Genomic DNA, 24,469 nt, shown 5'->3' on the forward strand with positions numbered 1-24,469 from the left:
GCCCCGCCATTTCCCCCCGACCACTCTGGGGCTACAGAGCCAAGGCTCACCCACACCTTGCCTGGGTCCTTACAGAAGCTGTCAGCCCTCCCTATTTGGGCCATGTCACTGTGCTGATTGGGCCTAAGGTTACGAACCACTGCCTTAGGTGGCAATTCAGAAAAGAACTTTAGCACATTCTTTTACCCACCCCTATTTAGGGGGGTGCATTTTTTTTAGTACTCAACTTCAACACATTTGAATTTAAGCACAAGCTTAAGTGCTGTTACTGGGTAGGGATGTTTTCCTGAATTAGGCCTTGACCATAACTGAACTGTCTAAGAAAAACAACAGATACTGAAAAAACTGAACAAGCGGTACTGAAAACAAGCTGAGCTCCCAGACAGAAGCAAACATTTCCTCACAGCCTCAAATGTATGGAGCCTCTTCTCATTGACAGTATGTTAAACAACTATCCAATAAAGTAAACTAAAAGAGAAAACACACGGCCAAAGATATCAGGAATTTGGCTACATTTAAAATAAAGGCTCTAAAATGCAAACGGAATTTGCAGGGAAGAAGAGAGAAATTGCCACAATCAGGAAGCAGAACAAAAAAGACCATGTCCCATCCAGTGCCCCCATATGAGGAAGAGTAAATAGGCCCAGCTGGACTCAAGGGTACAGCCATGGCAACGGAAAAGTTCATACATGAGCAGTAAAAACTTAAAGGTCAGTCAGCTGCTGTACAGGAAATCAATGGCAATTCCACACCATAGGAGTAATTTGATCAACAATTCATGTTTCTCAAGCAGTTGGGCTGCTGTGTTTTGCAACAACCTGGTGATAGAGTGACATGTCAGAGAGACCGTCCAAAATAGAAATAGATTAATCCAGATGCAAAGTAACCAAGACTGAGATAAGACTGCTGGCATTCCTTCAGGACAATATGATTCACAACAACACAATTAGAAAAGGAGCCACGCACACTCGTCACTGTCTGAGCATAACCAAAAAACTTAGTTGGAATGGATAACAAAGTCTGCACAAACTTTAAAACTGACTGACATCTATCGTAAGTGTTACATCACCAATTTACAGTGAGAGAAACTAAGGCACAGAAAGACTAAGTAATTTGATCAAACTCGCATAGTGAGTCTGTAGTATAGAAGAAAATGGAATATAAACCCAACCTCCTATAGTCCTAGGAGTTTTACATACAAAGATGTATAGGAGAACCAGTTCAAGCAAACCTGATATCAAAGGAAACGAGCAAGATGAAATACAAAGAAAGTTAAAATAATTTAAAAAATCCCCATAAAAACATGGAAAACACCTCTCAGTATTTGTAGTTTATTGTGACTTTTACACCCTTCAAACCTGGCAAGTAATTATTTTTGTTTGCATAGACTTTGGTTCTAAAGCTTAATCATTTGACTTAAAACTTTGTCTTGTGAATCTGCCCACAGAAAATAGGTAGGGCAGCCTATTTAGCCAGTCAACATGTTACTGTAACTGTTCTAACTAAATGATCACTTTTCTGTATATGAACCGTGGACTAAATGCCACTTCCAAGTTGTTTTTAGTTCCAGCCCTCCTGCCCATTTTTTTCTATAGCACGTTTACTACATTTTAAAAAAAAAAAAATCACCTTGGTGTTGAGGCTGCTTAATTGTTAGAAACATCCATTCTTTTTTAAAGTTTGAAGTTGAAAAACATTAATCAACCTGTAGCATTGTTCTAACTGAATAGTGTCTGTGAACCTAAATAACCAAACTTTGTTCAATCATTCCCCTAACCTTTAAAGGTGTCACTGGGAGAAAGAAAAACTGCCACTCATTTTTTGGGATACTTTCCAAATATAAACTGAGTCTGGACTTTTGCATGCCGATAGCTACTCGCAAGAAATACCTTTAGGGACTAACGTCATTTTTTTTAGCAATTTGCTTTGCTCTCTCTTTGAACATTAAAATGTACCTTTTCTTTATAAAGTATTTCTGGTTTATAATATAACCCAGTTTATGTAATTTCTAACTTCTAGGAAGGGTATGAGAGGGGTTGTGCAGACATTCCTTCACACCAAGGAAGGAGGCAAGCTTTATATAGCTTCGGGTTTGTACCCCAAAAGCAGGAGACGGGGGGAGAATTTGAGTATCTGGGTGCTGCAATAAGTTCCTTAAACTGAATCTTCCCAGAGCTGATCTCAGCGTCTGTATTTTGTGCAGCTGGGGGAGGCCCTGCCTGTCAGCTTTGCTAGAAGAGGCCTAAGTGTTTGGCTCAGCAATACAAGGTTCAAATGGTGACCAGGCTAGGCTGAATAGGCTGACTCAGTGGTATTTCAGCACCTCAGGTGACGTCCCAGGGGTCCTGACCCATCACACAGGCACTTAAGTGATACCTTGAAGGTTTATTTAACATCTGCCTTTGGCTGACTATGGGGAGTTTAAAACAATGAATTTTCTAGGTGTTAAGAATCCATATTTTCTAGGTCTAAATCATCTAGGGATATGAGAGAAGATCTATATTACATGAAAACAATGTCATGTAACAGATTTGTTTTGTTTTCTCAGTGCATCTTGGCAAATGTTTTCATGTCTCTCTCAAGGTGTCCCTAAGTCTAACTTATCTGTAATGTCTAATAATGTTTTTTTGCTTTCCTACTCTTCCAAGTTTTCCCTTTGCACAGTGTTTTCTCACCATCTCTCCATTACCTAACAGAGGAAAATTACCAAGGAGCGATAGGAGTTATTTAAGTTAAGCACCAATACAGACAAAAGAACACACATCAACCGGCCATAAACAACTTTAGCACTGAAATCAGAAAGGTTTCTAACCATCAGAGAGAAGTTCTAGAACAGCTTTCCAATGGGAACAGTGGGAGAAATAAAACCTGACTGCCTTCAAGAATGAACTTGATAAGTTTATGGAGAGGGTGGTATGATGTGAATGTCTACAAAGACATGGAGCCCATCTGCAACTGCTGGCAGCAAATAGCTGCAAGAGCTGAAGATAGGACACTCCATGAAGAGAGCTCCAAATTACTACACAGAACTCTTTCCCAGATGTCTGGCTGGTGGGTCTTGCCGACATGCTCAGGGTCTGGCTGCCTACTTTGGGGTTGAAAACCAATTTCCCCTCTTCTCCAAGGTGAGACTGGCAGAGACCGTGAGTTGCTTTTATTGCCTTCCTCTGTAGCAATGGGGACAAGTCACTTGCAGGTTTAAACAGGTATAAATGGTGGATTCTTTGTAACCTGCTTTATACCATGATTTGAGGAAGTCAGTAACTCAGCCAGAGGTTAGGGCAGGGCTGAGCAAGAGTCTGTCAGCAGGCTGGATCCGGCCACATTAAGCTCTTTCATCTGGCTCTGCAGCAGCTCTTGACCCTACCTCCTAATGCACGACCTAGGAGCCGGGGAGGTGTGTATCCTTTCAACTCAAGGGCTTGCACCTCCCCCGCAGCTACCCAGCAGGCACAAACCCTTTAAATAGCAGGAGTTGAAAGAGCTCACATCTCCCGGCCCCACTAATGCGTTGCCTGGTTGCCGCAGGGGAGATGCAAGCCCTTTCAACTCCTGCTATTTAAAGCTCTACCCCTCTCACCCGAGGCCCCACCCCTTCCAGGGCAGCCCGTGACCACTTCAAAAAATTTTCAAATGGACCCCCTTTAAATACTATTGCCTGCCCCTGGGTTAGGGGTCTGTTATGGAAGTGGTGGGGTGAGGTTCCATGGCCTGCAACAAGCAGGTGGTCAGACTAGGTGATCATGATGGTCCCTTCTGACCTTCTGTGATTCATCTCTTCCTCCTTACTCCATCTCTCAAACACACTGTTCTCTCCTCTCCCCAAATCCAATCATACGTAAACCTCAATCCACCTCCTTTCTCCTCTTTGCACACCCCCCATGCCAAAATTCTCCTCACACAGCACCAAGCTCCCGGTCACTCCCAGATGACACTAGGGCTAAATTAGGCGTGTGTAAATAGTCTCCTTTTGGGATTTTTTTTTTTTTTTTTTTTTAGAGTGCTAAGTAGTACAGCTCTTCGTCCTATTGAGCTATAAGACACTTCATATTGCAGGGCTAGCAGGTTTTCAAAGTAAGATGATTTTGCTAATTAAAAGACATTAGAGATATGGAGTTACGGGAAAAAGAGACAAGTAACCACACACAAAATCAATTTTAGAGAGTCGTTTATCAGAGAACAGTGATAATTAAACAAGCATATTACCATTGGGTTTTAAATGGCAATTAGGTGCTTCGCACCCTCAGATTTTTGACGCATAGGAAAAATTACTGCAACTGGTAGAAAGAAAGGTAAGTGGTCGGCCAGCCTAGCAAGGCTTTATATTCCTTGAAAACATTTGTTGCTCATAGCATTCATGCCAAGAACCGCAGGCTACCTGCTGTTGCTGACTGCGAAGGTCTGTTATTTCTTTCTGATCCTCATCGTGAAGTCTCTTCATTTCCTCACATGACTGTTGGAGATGGTTATGCTCTCGTAACAACTGAGTATTCTTCCTCTTCAAGGTATCCATGTCCTCCTTCAGCTGCGACTGGTCACTCAGCAGTCGACTATGCAACGTACTGGAATGCCACAAAGAAAGAGCATTAGATTGAAACTTTCTAGCAAGCCCACTTCATGCCAATGCACTACTGCACATCAATCCAAGATGACGTTTCAAATTTTAAAAGGCAGACAATTAAGTAATTTCTTCAGCTCTGAATATTCTGTATGTCATGCGCATGTAAATCCCACTGAAGAAAGACTGCACAATGAGAGGCCTTCTGGAATTAAAAGCGATTTGCCAGCACTGTGCAACGTTAAAACAGACACACTTATACAGAACAAGCATAGTCTGCTGGGATAGTAGTGTATTTCAACAAGGAAATTGCTAAACAGATACAAAGTTGATGGCCCTAGGCATAAAAGATTTTCCAGGCAAAATAAATTAGCCTACATATTCAACACACTTGAACAAAAGAAAACCATGCAATACCACAGAATAAGGCATCAATGGAGTAGAAAAGGCTTTCTGCCTTTTTTTTCCTTCCCCAAAAAAATATTGTTGGGACTTTCCAAACCAGTAATGCTACCAATTGTTATTCCAAATTATGTATACCGCTTGTAATAGCAGACATATGTCTATTTAAATTTAAAAATCACAACTACGTCATATTTCTGAGGATGTAATTCAAACAATAATTCAATGCAATAGCTCAGTGTTTGAGCAGATTCCTGTTGCAGCAGCCCGAGTTAAAATGGTATTAAGTTGCAGTTTAGAGAAAAAACGTGGCCGTGCCAGGTTTTATTGTTAAAACAGATTGAGAACTCATTCTCACACTTACCAGGGAACGGTTTAAAGTCATTGTAAAAAAACTGCTGTTGCCTGTATCTTCTCTTCCCCCCCCCCCCCAATGGCTCTTTGCACTCCCCCCCTTCACAAGTAAATGACTGAGCTACATAGCCTGTCCTGTGGTAGACATACCAAAATAACGCAAGAGTTTACAGACATAATTCAATTTAAAAAGGTAGCAATAACTCAAGCAAAGAAAATGAAGCCTTTGATAAATTATGTTTTACAGGACTACATATATACAATCCTTACACCTGGGTCAGATTGATCTCAGCATCTGCTACTCAGACTTAACTTAGATGGTAAATTCTTTGGGGGCAGGGACGTTTTTGTCTTGTTTGTACAGCACCTAGCACAATGGGGATCCTGGTCCATAACTGGGGCTCTTAGATGCTACTGCAATGCAAATACATACTTATTACCATGTTAAAATCAACCTTGACTCAAGAGCCCCATCCTCTCTCTTCCAAGAATAATTCATAGTACAAGTACAATGTTTATGCATAGACTTCAAAATTAAGTATTTGGAGAAGACATCCAAACTCACTAGTTACTTGAGAACACTGGCCAACCTGGGTAAAAGTTTCATTGAAACCAGGGTGGTGCAAAACTTTGAAGGTTTCCTAGATCGTTACAAACTTATCAATTTTGCATGGTGCACCATTAGAAAACAGTAACCTCAAAGCTACTTCCAGCATTTTGTTTTTCCTCTATGCTGATTAAAAATTAGAGTGGTCTAAGATATTGTTCATATCATGACACGTTTGTGTCATGTTCATTCTTGCACCGCTAGGTGGTCTGAAGTTTTAATTATTGATCATCATTACAGCTAGAAGCAGATACTGGCAACTTTTCCCCCCATAACTTCATTTTTCACAAGTGTTTGCTGGTGCTCTAACTCTGCTCTCAAAGTATCAAAACTCCCACTGATTTAAATGGGAAATGGAGTCAGGGCAATGCAGAGCCCAACCTCTTATTTCTAGACTTGTCCGATCACTGAATACCTGATTTTAATAACACTTCAGTTGATAGTTTCGGCTCACACTACTCCACCGAAACACAAATTCATTCCTGGCTTTAGAAGTTACTATTAAAAGATCCCTGCAGATAAAACCCAATGCTCTCCCCCTTCTGAAATCATACAACTCCACCTTTCACAGTAGGTGAAATAAATAAAACAATAAAATCCTTTGACTGTGGAAGTTCACAATAACTTGCATTTAGAATGGTAAGAAACCCAAGATGGTGGCAAGAATCATCTAATTTACAATTGGCATATTTTAAACGATCCATTACCTCATGATCCAACAGACGGAAACTTTTCTGGCAGACCAATACTACTGCTTAAGTCACTAGTAAACTTGTAGGCACTGCTCCTGAACCAGCATAGAGAAAACATTGTTTTTTTACCCCTACCGTTTGTGTGTGTTACTTACTGATAAAAATCTGCCTCCTTGGCTGCTTCTTCACATCTTTTTAGTGTCTTGGTATGTTGATTCTGTAGAGACTGTAGGTCTGACATAGCTTTCATACACTGGATCTTCAATCTTTCATAATCATGACTTGGTTTTGGACTAGGCCTGCCAGAGAAGGGAAAAATAAAACCATACTTCATTTATTACATCAGTGGAGCTATTGTGAAGTGACTATCCAGTTATTAACAAGTAATCACTCACATTGCTTTAAGAAATTACACTATTTAGAATCTACTACGGTAACAAATTACATTATTCAAGGAGTGACCCTGCATCTGTTGCTTTTTCTTCCCCTTCATGCTTCTGATGAAGTGAGCTGCTACTCACAAAAGCTTAAGCCGTAATACAATTGTTACTCTTTAAGGTGCCACAAGACTCCTTTGTGTTTTTCCTGAAAAAGACTACCCCAGCTATCTCTCTGAAAATTGTGCCCATAATATTTAAACATCTCAGGCTTGAATTTATTCATCCTCAACACCCGTGAAAGGTAGAGATATTAAATTTAGATTAATGAACTAACTGATTTAGTTAGGATTGGTCCTGCAGCCCCTTACCCAAAGGGCTCAATGACCTCCTGAGGGCTCTTCCAGCCCTGGTATTGTATCAATCTATGAACTAATCGAATAGTCCATGGGATTTCCATCGACTATTTGATTAGTCTATAAGGTTGCCTCCGGCTTTGAACTGTGGCAAGAGACCTGTCGCGCTCTTGCTACATTTCAGCAGTGGAAGCTCTGCAGGGATCGCGGGGCCAACACGTGACTGGCTCCACACTCCCTACAGTCAATGGGGCTCTTGTACATTTCAAAAGCAGAATCACAGCAGAAGCGAAGACTGCTTCAGTCCCCACTTGCGTCATTTCATGCTGTGCCTCTACCTCCTTCCGCCCCCCCCCCCCGAGACAGTGCTGGGGGAGAACCAGCTTTTAAGCCAGCTCCCTCCATTGTTACTTCTGATAGAGGCAGCGGGGGCAGGGAGAAGGGAGGGAGCAACTAGTCACCTCACCAGTTGACTATCCAAAAAGCATAAGCTTATCGGACAGTCAACTAGTCGGTTACATCCCTAATTGAGGTAGAAGTACTAGACATGGAAGCACAGATATACCAAGAGCTTGTCTACTCATGCAGGGCTCCAAGGCTGTGATAGCGATGATGAGGGAAGAAGCCCCTCCATAAACACTGTAACAATAGCTACACCGAGATTTGGGTTGGTGGAACTGCATCACTTGGGGATTACATGTTTGTTGCATAAACCATGGTCAGGTAACTTGCCCAGGGGCATAAAGGCTCTAAGGGATCTGAATGAGGCTCTGTAGCATGTCAGGTTGCACCCTAACCGCCACTAACTACACAATCTCTCCTCTACACACTCTCACTCGAACCGTAACTATTAAAAATTATTTCCATTAACAAGAATTCAAATTTACATGAAGAACAGAGATAGGGATGTAAAATCCTATTTAATCTGTTAAACATAACATTTAACCGGTAAAAAAGTTAATATTTCAACTGGATCCTGCAGGCAGGGGGGCTGCTCCAGCACAGCCGAGCCTACTGCACAGCCTGCTGCTCCGGCCAAGGCGGGCCTGCTGCAGGTGGGCACTGCTCAGGGTTGGCTGGACCTGCCACACCACATCCCAGACGGGGAGGCTGCTCCAGCCGAGCACACTACAATGCAGGTGGGTGGGGAGCTACTCCAGCCAGGCCAAACATTCGCCTCCCCTCCTTCCCTGTGACATGGCAGGCCAGAGCAGTGGGGGAGCTGCTCCAGCCCAGCCGGGCCACCAGTTAACAGATAGGGCCACCAGTTAACAGATAAGCATCGCCTGGTCAGGTGACATCCTTAAAGCTGAATACCTCTCCCAGGTACAAGAGCATTATTTTACTGAATACAACTTCCCTGCTACATAGATCAGTCATAGTTGACTGCGTTAGCTTGCCAGCTTGTTTTCCTGAATACATTTCAAATGGGTTCCAAAAGCATGCGTCTGTGACAATGTAACTTATCCACTGAATTCATGCTGCTAAATTCAATGTAGTTTTGAAGTATTATGATAATATTTTATGATATTTTAAGTTATTACAAATATATGTAGGGTTGCCAGCTGTTTCAACAAAAATACCGGACACACTTGACATGACATCACAATCTACAGTATATCTTATTTAGAAAATACCAGACATTTATATTTTCTCAATTTGTTTCCCAAACAGAAAGCTCAAATACTGGACTTTCTGGTTCAAAACTGGACACATGGCAACCATAATTATATAAAGATATCAGTCTCCAATTTAACTATATACAGAGATTCTTCTGCTGAATACTCTGGGAGTTTTATTTTATTTGCATAAAACATCCAGGATCATTTTTAAGAAAACACACCACTAGTAACAGCCTCTAATGTGATATGCAAACTACAAGCCATTTTAAAATCAAGATGACTTCAGAGGCCGGAATTAAAAATTGTACCAGAATGACTAGATAAAAACAACAGTTACAATCATTTGGCTAACAATTGGACTCATTTGTCATGAATTCCCAGCTCTTATATTTTTATTTACTGAGCTAAGAGGCAATGGGAAGTCATGTGAAACTACTAATTTTAGTGTTGGTAACAAACCAAACTAGCAGGATTTTATCCTGTTTGGCCCATTAAACATTTGTAGAAACTCTAAATTCAGCTCTTTGCGGTCTCTGGATAACCACAATGTTTTTGCAAGACTGAATTTGCTGGTTTCACAATGAAACTTTTGATAGTTAGTCACATGATCTGTCTCCTGGGTCCCCTAAAAATCAAACAAGCCTCCTGGCAATGAAGAGAGCTGAGTGAAAGTCACTTGTCTCTCCTTCTGAACCTGTTTAGTCTCCTATCAAGTTTGCTCCACTGCCAGTTCAGAGCACATTTCCCCATCCCCCAAATGCCACCACTCAGCCTGAAAAGTAATCTGGGTTCTTTCTGCTTCATGCATACAAATGGCAGTAAGGATTCTGGAACTGAAATTTAGCTGGCAGCTCGTTTGATGAAGGAGAATGGACGTGGTCTTTACACAGCTGTCATGGTGAGAGTAGTAAAAATAATGTACTAATCATATAACATTCACAGACTCACAAGGAGTCTATGAGCAATACTATTGTATCTTTTTATTTTAACTGATTTTTGTAAAGAATGCAGCTGTATTTGGGTTGATGAATTCATAATAGTGAGCAATTGTGCCCCAGCATGTAACCCCCCTCTCTCCAAACATAAAATTGGTCTTTGGAACAACCTTCTTGCCTGACAAATTGTAACAGGCATTTCAAACTAAACGACATATTACAGATGAACTTCCAATAGAGAAATCAGGAACATTATTTTCACATGTTCCCCTCTCAAAAATGCCAACTGGCAGAATACCCCGTTATTAATAGTGCTGCATGAGTTATCATTATCAACTGTTAAGAGAGTATTTCCCTCTCAAAATGTAATCCAAGTTACTGCAATTATCCACCCCCGTGACAGATGCATTCAGAACCCAAGTATGACTTAAATGAGGCTTTAGGGTGAAATTATTGAAAGCAGACACCATCTGTCCAACAGAGTAATTAAAATGATGTTAACTGAAACACAGTTTAAATCCCAGTGAATACACTATGTTTATTGAGTGCCATCAGCACATGCTCATATTAAGCTTGTAATCAGACATGTTCATTTGGCAAAGTATTTCAGTGTGAGAAATTCAATCAAAAGGCAACTGATAAACCTCTCTCAAAGGCAAACAAATATTTGTTTCACTCTCAAGTAAAGAAAGAATGGAGAAGTATACCTCGAACTCAGCTGAAGTTAATTTTAAAAACCTTACGTTAGTTCCAGCTGAGTCTTATAAACAGATAAATATTGTAGTGTACACACTTTAATGTACCTACTGAAAGGTGGCGCTAACAGTAACTAGCACTTGTATTCTCAATAGCTGATCCAAGTGTAACCAGAACCATGTTCTACACTGCCAATTTAGAGGTTTAAGCCCCACTAACAGAAGGCAATCAAGATGAAATTATACTGTAGATCAAAAAATCCCAGATCAGCCTATTACAGCAATACACATCCTTTAAAACCAACATAGCCGTCAGATCTGAGTTCAGATCTGATGAATTTTACTTTGTCCTGAAATTGCAGAACTGTATTCCCTAGCATAACGAAGTTATTTTAGTTGAAGACATATTTGTTGTATTTCATAGAAATGTCACAGTTTCAAAGAATTTAAATAAATCTATATATCGAAAATCTAAGAATTGTGGGTCAAATCCTGTTATAAACTGATCAACCACACACGTCATTTGGAACCAGAAATGCACAATCAGGCGTAGGGATGTGAATGGGTAACTGTTTAACAAGTAAACATTAACCTTACTGGATGATGCTTCCCGGTAACTTGTTAGCTGGCAACCCCCGTGGGACCAGGGCCCAATAGTCCCCACCCATGGGATCCTGCTTAATCGGATAACTAGTTACACATTAACTGATTAAACGGGATTTTATATCCCTCATCAGGTAGCAAGAGACAGGAGAAAAGACAGCAAACATTTAAATTAAGATGATTAAAGAAGCGTTTTTCTTCTGCACAAGTTTCAAAGCTGTATTAAAACAGCATGCAGTTGCAAACTTTTGAAACCATCATAACACTCAGTTCAAACAACTTCCATTCCCAAGTTGTTTGTAACTGAGGTTCTATTGTATAACCCCCACTAACTCCCTTGATATGCCAATATTACTCCCCTTGGTGTACACATCAGGGCAAGATTGGGATCAGCACTTGTTAAAAGGTAACAGTAACAAGGAACTACAAAACTAAGGCTATGTCTACACTGGAAAGGTTTGGCAACGGAAGTGCTGTTGACATGCAAAAGTCTTCAAAAGTGAAAACTGGTCAAATCCACTCAACAGTTTATCGTCACGTTACTAGTCTCCTGTCGATAGATCAAGCAAAGCAATGTGGGTAAGCATCCCACAGTGCACTGTTGTGGGAAGGCAGGGCTGATCCCTGAGCTTCGTAGCTCTGGGAGTTGTCGGTACTAAGGAATGCCGAAGCAGCACAGCTGTCTCTCCAGCCCTTCTCCTGCAGCAGTAGTCGGCCTGCTACTGTATTCCTAGCAGGGCAGAACAGAAACATTCCAATGAGTTGCTCTTTGTTCCCCAAATGGAACAGCTCATTCAGGTGTGAGATACTTTCCCAAGTTTTCAAAGGGGAGGGGTGCATGCATGCAGAGCAGCAGAGATCAAACACACCGAGCAGTCTCATCAGGGCAGGCATGGTGGGATATTGGTAGAATCCAGTTCTCCTGACAAAACAACAGAATCCACACTGGCTCTCTGTCCACAATAAAAGGAAAGGAAAGAAAAAAAACAAGAGTCTTTCACAAGGCTGGAAGTTTTGTTGCCAAAACTGGGTGTTTTTCCCTACTAAAGTCGCATTGCAGTGTAAACGCTCTCGCTATTGTGTTGCCAAAAGGCAGTTTTTGGCCACAAAAACTTGCTAGTGTACAGAAGCCCTAAGACAAATAGCTGGTGCCACTATTGCTGGCAGTTATCTACCAGCATCTTGAAAATGTTTACACTCACTATTTCCCCCAATATGCAGTAATTGTAACAGACTGTATAATCAGCTCTCAAACGCTGCTTTCACTTGTTTCAAAATCTTTAAAGGAAAAAATATTAAGAAGGGCAATAAAAGCAGTAGATTTTAAGCATGTCAAATATTCCTTCAATGCATACACTGGCTGCACCGCCATGCACATACTGCACAATGTATGTACGTGTGCACACAGTCACTGACAGAAGGTACTGTAGCATGAGCAATACTGCTTTTACTCAGCAGAATGACAAGTGTCAGACAAGCATGGCACACCACAGCCACTATTTTTGCTCTTTTCAGGAACTAAACATGTAGCAACTCTCTGAAGTTCAGCTTGCACTTGCTGGGAAGAAAGCACATGGTACTTTTGAAGCAACCACAACCCTTGTCCAGCGTACTCTAACAGTAGAAGTGTTTTTAAATCCTCTTTATCATGACACACCAGGATCTCGGTTTGTCAATACTACCTATCCACATCTACAGACAAAAGATAAAAGTAAAAAAGCTTTAAAAAAAAGAGTTTAGATTCAGAGCTGGGGGAAAAACAGGACAAAACAAACACCCGCCCCTCTACCTACCCCCCCCCCCCGCCCCCCCCACACACACAAAAAGTGGGCTGACCAAAACATTGAAAAAATTTACAATTTGTTTCCATTTAAAAAAAAAATCTGAAACATGCTTTGTTTCAACATTTTCAAAATAAAATGTTTCAGCTTTTTCATGTGAAATAACTTTTCATATTAATTGTATTTCAAATGTTTTACTCAACGAAAAAGGCAAAAAACGCACAAAAGCTAAACAAAATGTACGCTTCCGAGTCAAACAAAATGTCATAATTATTTCTTTTTTTCCTTTGGCCACTGAAAAGGAAGCGGGGGGGAGAGAGGGGGGGGAGGGGGAGAGAGAGAGAGAGAGAGAGAGAAAGAAAAGATAATTTGGATATTTTCAAGGCTCTACTTACAAAGCCACGGCCCAACTCTATGGACCTACAAAGATCCATGGGTGTTTTGCACTGAGCAGGACTGAAAAATGGAAAATAAAAGTAACATGACAAGTTTTTTTGTTGTTGTTTTTTTAAGAAAGAAGTCTACTCAACCTGTTAATTTTTGAAATACCTTCAATTGTTTGGAAACTAGTACCTATTAGGGATGTAAATGGTAACCCAGCTGGAGCAACTCCCCACCAGCCCCAGGCAGGGGCTGCTCCAATCCTGCGGGGCCAACTGCAAGCAGGACCAGAGCACCCTTTGCAGCAGGCTAGATGCTGGCTCCCGGGGAGGGGGGGAGCCGGTTACGCAGCCTGCAGCTCATGTAACGGCTAGCATTCTTAGCAGTTATGTGGTTACATTTTTCAATGCCTTTTTACATCCGTAGTACCTATCCCTTTTCTATACAGGCTGTTTCAACAGTGATCAGCCACAATATTTCTTCTTAAAAAGTTAAGACTATTAAAGCTTACAAATATATTTTCCAGCACACACTTCCTGCAGCTAAAGCAGTGGGCTGATTTCTTGTTCAAAAAATGCACACACTTTGGCACTCTACAAGCCCAAAAGAACCTTATAATAATATCCTGACTTGTATTAAAGAAACTGTTATAAAAAAGTCAGGCAGTCAAATCCTTAAGTCAAGCAATCTCCTTCTGCTTCAAATGGGAATTCTGCCTAATTACGGAAGATGTAAAAATGTAACAACAACTTTAGGATTTGGCCAAGTGATACACAAAAATGCTTTGGAGATGCTGAGATGGAATCTATGACAATGTGTTGAATGCTCGTTAAGTCAGTCTCAACGCTCCCCGGGAGATAGGTAGACTGGCTGACTCAACTCCAGTTCAATGGTTCAAATCTTGGCCACTGTCAGAGGGACTGAAAGTTCATAGTTAAGAGTCTTGCTTCTGAACTCCAGCTGGCAAAGATCCTGTCCCAACAGGCCCCAAACCCAACAGAGGAGGAAACGAAGGTGCAGACTAAGATTTGTCTCATGTCTCCCAGGAAGCCTGTGCAGTGCAAATGCACTTCAGCAGCAGTGGCCATGGGACTAATTTACTCTAGAGCAGTGGTTCTCAAACTGCCACCGTGGCCGCCATTCAAGTGGGCCATAGTTCAAAGCTCAGCACCTTCCCCTGCAGCAGGGAGCCTGTGCTGGTGCTCCACCCTGGCCTTCTTTCCCCTGTGAGGTTGGAGCGCCAGCATCGGCTTCCTGCTGGCGGGGGGGAGAAGGGAGAAAGCCCTGAGCCTTGCCCTGGCACGTGGTTTGCAGGGGAACAAGCAGCTCCGCATGCTGCTGCTCCTCCTCCCTTTGGCTCAGAGAACCGTAGCGCATGGACGTGCTGCCTGGAGGCTTTCCCCGCTGCTTCCATTGGCCAGAATCATGACCAATGAGAGCAGCAGGAGGTGGTGCCTGGGACGCAGCGTCTCAGAGCACGATGATTGGCAAGAGCCTTCCCGCTCCATGACCCTGCACCCCCAGCCCACTCCTGGCACCCTCCCTCCCGGAGAGTCACTGCAGCCTCCCTTGCTCTTGCATCCTCCTCCTGGCCAGACTTCACTCCCTCACCCCCTCCTGCACCCAAAACTCCTACCCAGAGACCAACTCCCAGCCTGCTGCAGCACCCTACCTCCTACCCACATCCTTAACCTGCACCCCCCATCCTTATCCCACTCTCTCTCAGCCTCCTCCAGCAATGAATCCCTCATTGTTTTACCCCAACCCAGGCCTAGGGGCCTCACAAAATCTACTAATCCCAGGACCTCAGTAGAGTTCACCTGGCCCGTGGGAAACCCTGAACCTTCCCCTCTCTCCTCCTCCTCCATTCTTGCCCCCCCCTTGGGGTTGGAGCACCCGGGGAGTTAGGTGTCTCAGTTGGGGGCCACATTAGTAAGTGTTGGGGTTTGCCTCTCACTTGTGTGATTCCTGACTGATTTTTCTGTGAATCAGTGCCCCCAACCCAAAAAAGGTTTCCCACCCCTGCCGTAAATAAAGACAACGTTGAAACCTTTTGTTTTGAATATAAATTAGTATTTTACTTTATTTAAAACAAAGTTTGGTAAGCTAACTTGATAAAGTTATGGCACTTAATCTGTTCAGTTATTGTGATTTTAATTAATACTTCCTCTTACCAGTTATGTATGCACCTTACGATATAGCTCCAGTACCGCAATATGAATAATTTAGTATTTAAGGTATTTAGAGCTAAGCAAAGGCATTTTGTCATCATGGCTGGTGGTCCCCAGAAAGGTTTGCGTTAAGCAGAAGGGCCACAGACCAAAAAGTTTGAGAACCACTGCTCTAGGGTTCAACATATTTCCTTGACAAGTACTGTAACTAGCCTTGGTGGAAAATACCTATATACCCCTCAAAACCATTTTTCTCTATATTTTCATATCTTCACTCCTCCAAAATAAACCAACCCTTTCTCCATTCCTGCTCACCTCCCTTCAGGACACCACACTCATAATGCTTCCCACTTAATATTGGATTGTTAAACAGCCTCCTTTCCCCCCCTTTCAAATTAAAACCAAAAATATTGGGGTGTCAAGTATTACTGAATGGAAAATTGCATATTAATAGTGTGTGGCCCCCACAATCAGTATATGCTTTCCCCCCATGCCCTGACACACCCCTTTTCCTACAAGAGATTTTATGCTGGGCCATACTTCTAGGCAGGACTCTCTTTTGCCCTTCTCTCACAAAACTCTGGCTTCTTCTTTAACTCCCACGAGGAATGTTTTGGAGAATGCTCTGCTCCTTGGCTCCTCTCCCTTCTTTCTGAGCACAAGCAGCTCCATCCATTCTGCCCACGGCCTTCCCTCTCCCTCCTCAAGAGAAGAGCTGCAGGCAGGCAGCTAAGACTTCTTCACCCTCCTCTCCAAGAAAGGCACCAATGACTAACTCTAAAAAGCCCACTCACTTTGGCCATGTGATTTTGCAAGTGTTTTATATACTCTGCTACCAAAACTCTTGAAGTAGAAGAGCTCTTCACCCCTGTCTTTCTAATCCAGGGCTACTCAACTTTGGAAGCCCTGGGGGCCACAATGATTCTCATAATACATGCCAAGGGCCGCAACGTAAGTGTGGTTGCATATACATGTAAATATATATGCAAATAGCTTCTTTCACATTGACCAGCATGAATACAAAGATTAAGGCAAAATTATACAACACCGAGACCCCATTTAAGTCAGCTCTACTGATATTAACAAAATGGAATATTTACCTGATTTCCACCCATATGACAGCACTTTTAATGAGCAATGACAATCCAGGAACTTAACTAAAACACAAGACCATTATACTGACTCACCATTGAGGAGTGTGTTCCCAGTGGAGGCCATATTCAAAGGATCCTACCAGCGGGCCGCATGGTGAGCCCCATGTAAATCCAAGCCGCACCGGGGGCCGCAAACAAATAGGCTGAGGGCCGCATGTGAAGTAGCTCTGGTCTAATCATTAGCTCAGAATCAATGGACCATAATAGATGGCTCTTAAGCCTACATGTGGCCACCCAGTTTTCCCTGAGGATCCCAAGAAAAAGTTTGGAGGAAAATGTTCCAACGTTCCCAGAAGACAATAGTAGTAGGTCCCCTGTAAGACCCCTGTGGTAGGTCTCTGTTCTCCTCCGCCCCCCCCCCCGTCCCCTCCCCCGCCCGCCCCAAAAACTACAAAGCAAGTGGTGAGAAAAGTCATTTACAACTATGGAGAAGAGGCTTATGTCCAATGACAAATGAATTTCCACAAACTGGAGTACTGCCAATGCCCATTTGAAAACAACCGCAAAATAAGTTTGAAAAAGGCTCTATTTTATAAGCAAAACAGTTGTCTTCTGTTGAGGTAAAACTCAAACTACAAAGCTATATCTTTTCATCATCCATATAAGTCAGCAACAAATACTAGTGCTACTCAGGGAGTAGCAAACACATTTTACAATCTATTCGCTAACCTGTTTTAATTGCAAGAGGAAGTCCATCTACATCATGAAAACCAAAATGCACAGAACACTCTTTCAAGACCCATGTTCACATTATATATTCCTATTATATTTGTACCTGCAGTCGTCGAAGGTTGATCCAGGAGATGAAAGTGCAAGGCGCTTGCGTAACTCATCCCTCTCCCGTGTAACTTGGCGGAGCTGAAATAAAATAGTCTCTAGTTTCTCATTCATCTGCCTTGTGTCTAAGACAGGTGGGGGGGAAGATGTTTTGCCTGTTGTACCTGTTAAGAACAGAGACATTTCGATTAGACTGTAAAAATCAGACCAGGGACGTGAATGGTTAACCAATTAACTGGTAAGCCTCGACCGACTAACCAATTAAAGGGGATTTTACATCATTATCTCAGACGTGAATAATTTATTTTCATTATTACGAGCTAGGCTAAATAGATACAAACCATGACTACATCTTTTGGTGTAATCCTTGTTTTAAAAACCATCCAAGCTACTGTCCTGAATGCTGGCTCATGAGGAGCACCAATGAATTCACTCAGAGTATGTCTACACAGCAGTGTTATTTCGGCATAGCTGAAGTTATTCCAAAACAACAAAGAGCGCATCTACACTAAAAGCCTTTATTTCAAAATTACATCAACCTAGAGGACTTACTTTGACTCCTGTAACCCTCATTTTACAAGGAGTAAGGGAAGTCAAAGGAACAGTGTTCATCCTTCGACTTCTGCTGTGTAGACAGCACCTAAAGCGAAGTTAAGCTATTTCGACTTAAGCTATGCAACTGATGTTGCTAAAGTTGCATAGCTTAATTCAATTTTAGCCCTGCTATATAAACGAACACTCAGACTCTGACGAGGTGCAGACTGGTTTGCAAGATGGAGGCTCTTACGTACTTGGCAACACAGTCACCAGAAAATCAAGGTGCTAGAAGTAGCAAGAGCCTTTATTTACATTGGATATTTGCCCCCACTGTTGACAGTGGTTTGCAAATTCCTACTATAGGCAAAGCCATTACTCACAGCAGTAAAGCTTATTGCATAGTTGAAACTGGAGTAAGGTCTATCAGTGCTCACAACAGCTTTGTTAATCTAAACTGGAAACAGCAATAATGCAGCTATTCTAAAAACCACCCACAGACACACTTACCCTAACTCTGTACATTCACTGGTTTGCAAAGTATTATAATTGACTCTCCTTTTAAAACAATGTGACCTTTAGATAACTATTTGCCTCCACTGAAGATATAGGATAAACTCAAAATAAAACATGGAAAGCCAGAGAGATTTGAGACAGTCTCTCAAGCTTTCCTCAATCAGCTGCTGCCAGGACAGAATCCATAACCAAACACCAAGAACTAAGATGGTACAAATATCCATGAAGACATTGAACATTATTTAATAGGGCTGACATTCAAAAAGAAACTGGAATGTAATAATTAATTCAATACCCCAGCAATTCAATATCCCGGGACCCAACGTAACAGATTAATCCAGTACACTTCAAATACTACTTTTTAAAAAATATAAAGGTACATATGCAAGGTATCTTGCACTACATTTTAAATGTCATTTTCTAAAATGAGTTAATCACATATTTATAAAGCTGAATTACATGATAGCTACCTGGATGAATTGTCACACATTAAGTTTATATGACAAACCACCCCTTTTTTAAATTTAATTGGTGACTGATGGTATGTATTCTTTCAGACAGCTAACATGCATCCATCAGGTCACTGTAAGAAGAGGTTAACTTCCTGCCAAGACTTAATGAGAAGTATTTTGTTTCAAAACATCCTGGCATTAAATTCAATTGTAATTTTAGCTCTGCCAGCACACTGCCCGATTCTAATCTTAGAAGCACTATGGTGAATTCTGAGATGCAGGTCACAGATCAGAAGTTAGAATTTAGGTCTATGTTGAGATTTGTAATTCTGTAATTTTCTAATGCAGTTTTCTAAATGGGTGAAAAAAAACTGACAAATTGTTTGAGGTATTTCTTTTTAAATACTACACAGATGCAGGATTTTCAAGTGAAGTCTTATTAAGATGTGTTTTTAATTATAAATCACATCTGCTTTCATTTGAGGCCCTCAAAGCACAGTGTGAAAGGTAGGTGTCTTCCCCCATTTTAAAAGGTAAGTAATCCAAGGCATAAAGAGGTTAAAGCCAAAAATTTCAACAGTGCACCTGATTCTGGGTATAGGACCTGAAATGTGGAATTTCCAATTAGCAACAGCACTCAACAAGAGTAACTTCAAATCGATCCGTGGACTCATTTCTGAAAATTACCCCCAAGGTCTCTCAGATACTGCCCACAAACACTAAGATAACTACAATCAATGGCGATTTTAAAATGTGACTTACCCAAAACAATGTAAGAAATAGTTCACAGCAAAAACAAAAATACATGCTTACACAAACATCAGTCCTTTTTTCACATTCACTAAGAAAGCCTGTGCCTACCACAAGGTAAACTTTTGATTTATAAGCATCAGAAGAAATCCAAAGCAGTGTATGGTTTTGCTAGATTAACGATAATATAAGGCCAAAGCATTTTGCTCTACAAAGCCTACCATCTGCCTTCTTTCTCTAGTATTTTTAGGCTGGAAATTTAGAATCACATTATTTCCTAAGGCACAGTCCCAACATTTGTTGATTTCAAGTCATTGAACAATGTAGATACTAAAGACAATAGTGCAAAAATTCAGTTAGGCAGTATCTCTGCTGTACATAGTTTTACTTTATAAACTCGCCAAAAGCCTCTTTACCGCAGGCAAATGATAACATCTACAGTTCAGCTATTAATATGCTAACCCAATGGTCTGAAATTAATACATGTCGGTGCAGCCCATACTGCTATATTAGGGGAACTTCACCTGTTGTCCCACTGTAATGAGGATCAGGTCCCACTGTACGTGTCCACTACTCAGATACACAATAGGGAGTGACAACACCAGGAATATGCAAGCAGCAGCTATATGACTCATTCCAGCTTGGTTTTAAAAGTACTGGTACAAACCACTGAACTAATTTCTTGAGACTGAACTCTCAGAAGCAGTGATCACCCTTCTACTCTGTGGCCCAGACAGAGAAAAGTACCTAAATATACTTGACTTCACACATGTGAATATTCCCATAGCATAGACTGTAGAGTGACAAATTATGTTTTGAGTTATGCATGCTGAAGGAACTTCCTAGATGAGTACCTATGTTTGTACAGCACCTTGCACACCAAGACCACTGTTTGAGTTCCCTCTAAAGTTGCACTGCTGTGCAGCAGGTTATCAAGAGCTGTGCAGGCATGCAGCCAGAGGGGCATGGAGAGCAGAGAGGAAAACCTGCATGCTTGATGTTCATGAAAAGCCTGTTGCTCAAGAACAACTCATTGCTAAGTTAAGATTAACCCATCCATTACTTCCAGTGGTCAATATTCACTTGGGTTATTAACTGCATAAGTGCAGAACAAGCCCATCAATACATATCAAATGTTGAGCTCTTCATTTCTTCATCTCATTTTTCTTGCTACTGTATCACAAAGGGGGCATGTTCCTTTGCCATCCTGCTTTGAACTAGAAGAATGTCCTTGTGCATAATCAAAAATGTAAGTTCATGAACATCAATTTTCCTCAACTAATGCAGCATGGCAGCTAGCTTTACAGAAAAATCATCATATGCCACCTCAAAATTGGAAAGCAATTGTTTTCAATTTAGTAATTGATCACTTCCATGAATACACTCAGAATAAGAGTTTTCATCTCAGAGTTCTAAAATTAAATATGCAGAACAAAGCTACGTTTTCACGACTGAAGGAACCTCACATTGTGTCTCAAATACTGAAAGCAAAAATAATTACTGAAAGTCTTAGATTAAAAAATTGATTCCCTTTGCCATGTAAAAATGCACACTTATCATTCAAACATCTCCCTCCAAACAAAGACATTAAAAAGCTTGTATTTGCCCAATTTACTAACAACTTTATATTTTCAATAGTGCTAGAAGACCTTTTGTTGTATTATTTGTGAACTGTATATGCTTGAAATAACTTAAGTTAGCCTCTAGCTCTCAAGAAAAATTCAATACTCTTCATTCCCCTTAAAGGGAACTTTTCTAGCTGAATGCTAAAAGTCTTATTTCAAATGACATCTTGATGTACTGTAAGGAAAGTGACCTGTGCTTACTATTCTGTATTTTTTCCACCTGGCTGCATACATTACACAACATTGTTTCCTTTCTGTACTTTAGCCAATCAAATCTGACTTAATGTGCACAAGTTTAAAGGCTAAAGCTCTATTATCTAAATTATGCTGCCCTTCAGTAACTTACCTGCTTTTTTCAGACAAATCAGATTTGTCAAAATGTATTTATACAACTGCTGCCAAGTACAACTTGTTTGTCTGCTTACATAAGCCTCACATTTAGCCTCAAGAAACCAATTAATATGCAGGTCACCTTTTCTGGCCTATCGCCAGGTAATCTGTGTTCCGTTGTTACGTCTGAAATGGCCTTATTGTTCTACTAGGGATATGGTCTATAAGCAAAATTCATAGTGCTTGTATTACACTACATACATAAAATCTCCATGACATATTAACGCTTACACAACATTACATTTTCACAAAGCAAATCACTCCACTTCTGACCTCATTCTCAAAGGAAATCTGGACAACACTTGACGAGTCTGGGAGCTTAAACTCATACATTGGTTAGAGACTGAAAATCATGATTGATGGCTAATTACAGCAATCTGTATCCCACTTCGTCCTACACTTCAGGATGTAAAATCTCGTTTAATTGGTTAACCAGTTAAATGTGATGTTTAAATCGTTAACCAATTAAAGTGGAGACAGGTGAGGGGGGCACTCTAGCCCAGCAGGGCTAGAGCAGCACACACCCCTCCACCCATTGGGGCCCAGGCTGGAGCCGTCCCCCCACCATAGACAGGAGCTGCTCTAGGTTACCCGGTGGACAAGGGCTGCTCCATACTTATGGGCCCTGCAAGACAGGGGCTGATCCAGCCATCCAGATCAACCCCTGTCCACAGTAGGACCCCGGGGCTGGAACAGCCTCCTGTGTGCCTGTGGTAAGCAGGGTCAGCCCCCACTGGTTAAGCAGAACACATAAGCATCATCCATTAAGGGTGATAGTTACCGGTTAACCTTGCACAACCATACCTACAACTGCAGACATGTCAACTGCCCACTTCACCTTGATAAAACAACTGTTCAGCTTCTATTTAGTTGCGATACCCAAAGAACTCTAAGCCCAAAAGCTTGACTAGTTCCCCAACTTTGGTTTAATAGAAGTTGGTCTAATAGATTATATTACCTCACCTACATTTGCATATTAATATCTGAGGAGGAAAAGCAAAATCCACGTCTCAGAGTATCCTTTATAAATGCTTTTAAAAAGAGCGTGAGTAATCATACAGCAAGAAATTAAACATTAAATGTAGACGTTAACAAAAATCCGCAAGACTCCTTTCCTTTTACATGCAAAAACATACTGATTGCTCAAAAATGCTGCTCAAAATTAACTCCATTGATTGCATTCTTTAGGTATTTCCTAATATGACAGTCTCTGATCACAATTTGTAAACCAAAAAGGAGGAAATATCTACAGCTAATTGCCTGAGTGACTGAATTAGGAAACAAACTGGCCAGAAAACTATGTAGTGCTGTACCATTTTTAGTGCAATTCTGAAACGAAACTAGCAGGTGAGAAAATAGTAAATTCTAAGTGTTCATGAAAATATGTAATAAACGTATTACTAAACATCATAGGGCAAACCTGCCTGCCACACTGTTGAGGCACACTTGTGAGATCATGGAAGGACTGTGTCATCTAGCTAAAATATAATCCAAGGTCATCCAGCAGAATGCACACTTCAGGTTTTACTGCAAATTAGTTTAAACAAGTGCCAGATGTTATATGCAGACATCAAACCAAAACAAAGTATTTAGTGTCTCTTCAGCATGTTTTACACATGCTGTGTGCCTTCTACTATCTGAATAACCACATGGTGAACTCAAAATTTTCTTCTGTTCCTGTGAATCATAACTCAGAACATTTCAAAGATTCTTGCTGAATGAAGACAAGACGACAAGAGTCTCAAGCCATTAACAGCTGTTTTTTTGTGTAGCCTCCGTTTTAAAAAATGTTTATGCCAAACCAGCAGTTCACTTCAGCAACAGCAAACGGAAACGAGGGCCATGCCCTAAGACAAAGGGCCATCTGGAGGCACTGAATACATTAGAAGCAGTATAACAAGGTTACAGAGGCAAGTAATGAGAAATATTCCAACAGAAAACTATTATGTAGGTTAAATAAAATATTAGTGGAGGCAAGCAACATTCCGTTATAAAGGGAAAGGGAAAGGTACAATACTGAACTGTACCGGCCATATACTGTGACAGGCAGAGACTATAATAAGCTGTGAAAGCAATGGGGATCATGTTTCAGAAGGGTAACCCTGTTAGACTCTGTTAGACTGTTTCAGCAAAAACAACCCGAAGTCCTGTGTGGCACCTTGAACGCCAACAAAACTATTTGGGCATAAGCTTTTGTGGGCTAGAACCTACTTTGTCAGATTCATTAAGTGGAAACTTCAGTTTGGCAGGGATATATACAGATAAACAAAGATGGGAGTGTTCTATCACTAAGGAAAGACCAGTTTTAAGGAGGCCAATTCAATCAGAGTGGATGTGGCCCACTCCCAACAGATGGTAAGGTGGTAAGACTACCAAAGGCCAAAAATTACTTTTTGTAATGAGTAAGGCACTCCCAGTCTCTATTCAGACCCAGTCTGATAGGCTCAGAGGGGTAGTTGTGTTCATCTGTAAAAACACAAAAACCAACAGTGGTTCTGTAGCACCTTAGAATCATAGGGCTGGAAGAGACCTCAGGAGGTCATTGAGTCCAGCCCCCTGCCCAAAGCAAGAACAATCCCACTAAAGCATCTCAACGAGGGCTTTGTCAAGCCAGGACTTAAAAATCTTTAGGGATGGAGATTCCACCACCTTCCTAGGGAACCCATTCCAGTGCTTCACCACCCTCCTAGTGTAATACTTTATTCTAATATCCAACCTAGACCTGCCCACTGCAACT

At 41.3% G+C, this 24,469-nt stretch overlaps 1 protein-coding gene across 2 annotated transcripts in view; it reads right to left on the reverse strand.

The window, feature by feature from the left end:
- The window catches only part of DLG5 (discs large MAGUK scaffold protein 5), a 172,012-nt gene that overhangs the window by 58,841 nt on the left and 88,702 nt on the right, over nt 1-24,469 (reverse strand). For both annotated transcript variants that reach the window (XM_075934726.1, XM_075934727.1), the window contains 3 exons: nt 17,464-17,629; nt 6,769-6,912; nt 4,379-4,562 (listed from right to left, as the gene is read on the reverse strand). In XM_075934726.1, the coding sequence (XP_075790841.1) occupies nt 4,379-4,562; nt 6,769-6,912; nt 17,464-17,629 (494 nt within the window). The remainder of the gene's footprint in view (nt 1-4,378; nt 4,563-6,768; nt 6,913-17,463; nt 17,630-24,469) is intronic.

This window comes from Pelodiscus sinensis, chromosome 8 (assembly GCF_049634645.1).
Source record: "Pelodiscus sinensis isolate JC-2024 chromosome 8, ASM4963464v1, whole genome shotgun sequence".
Lineage (NCBI taxonomy): Eukaryota > Metazoa > Chordata > Testudines > Trionychidae > Pelodiscus > Pelodiscus sinensis.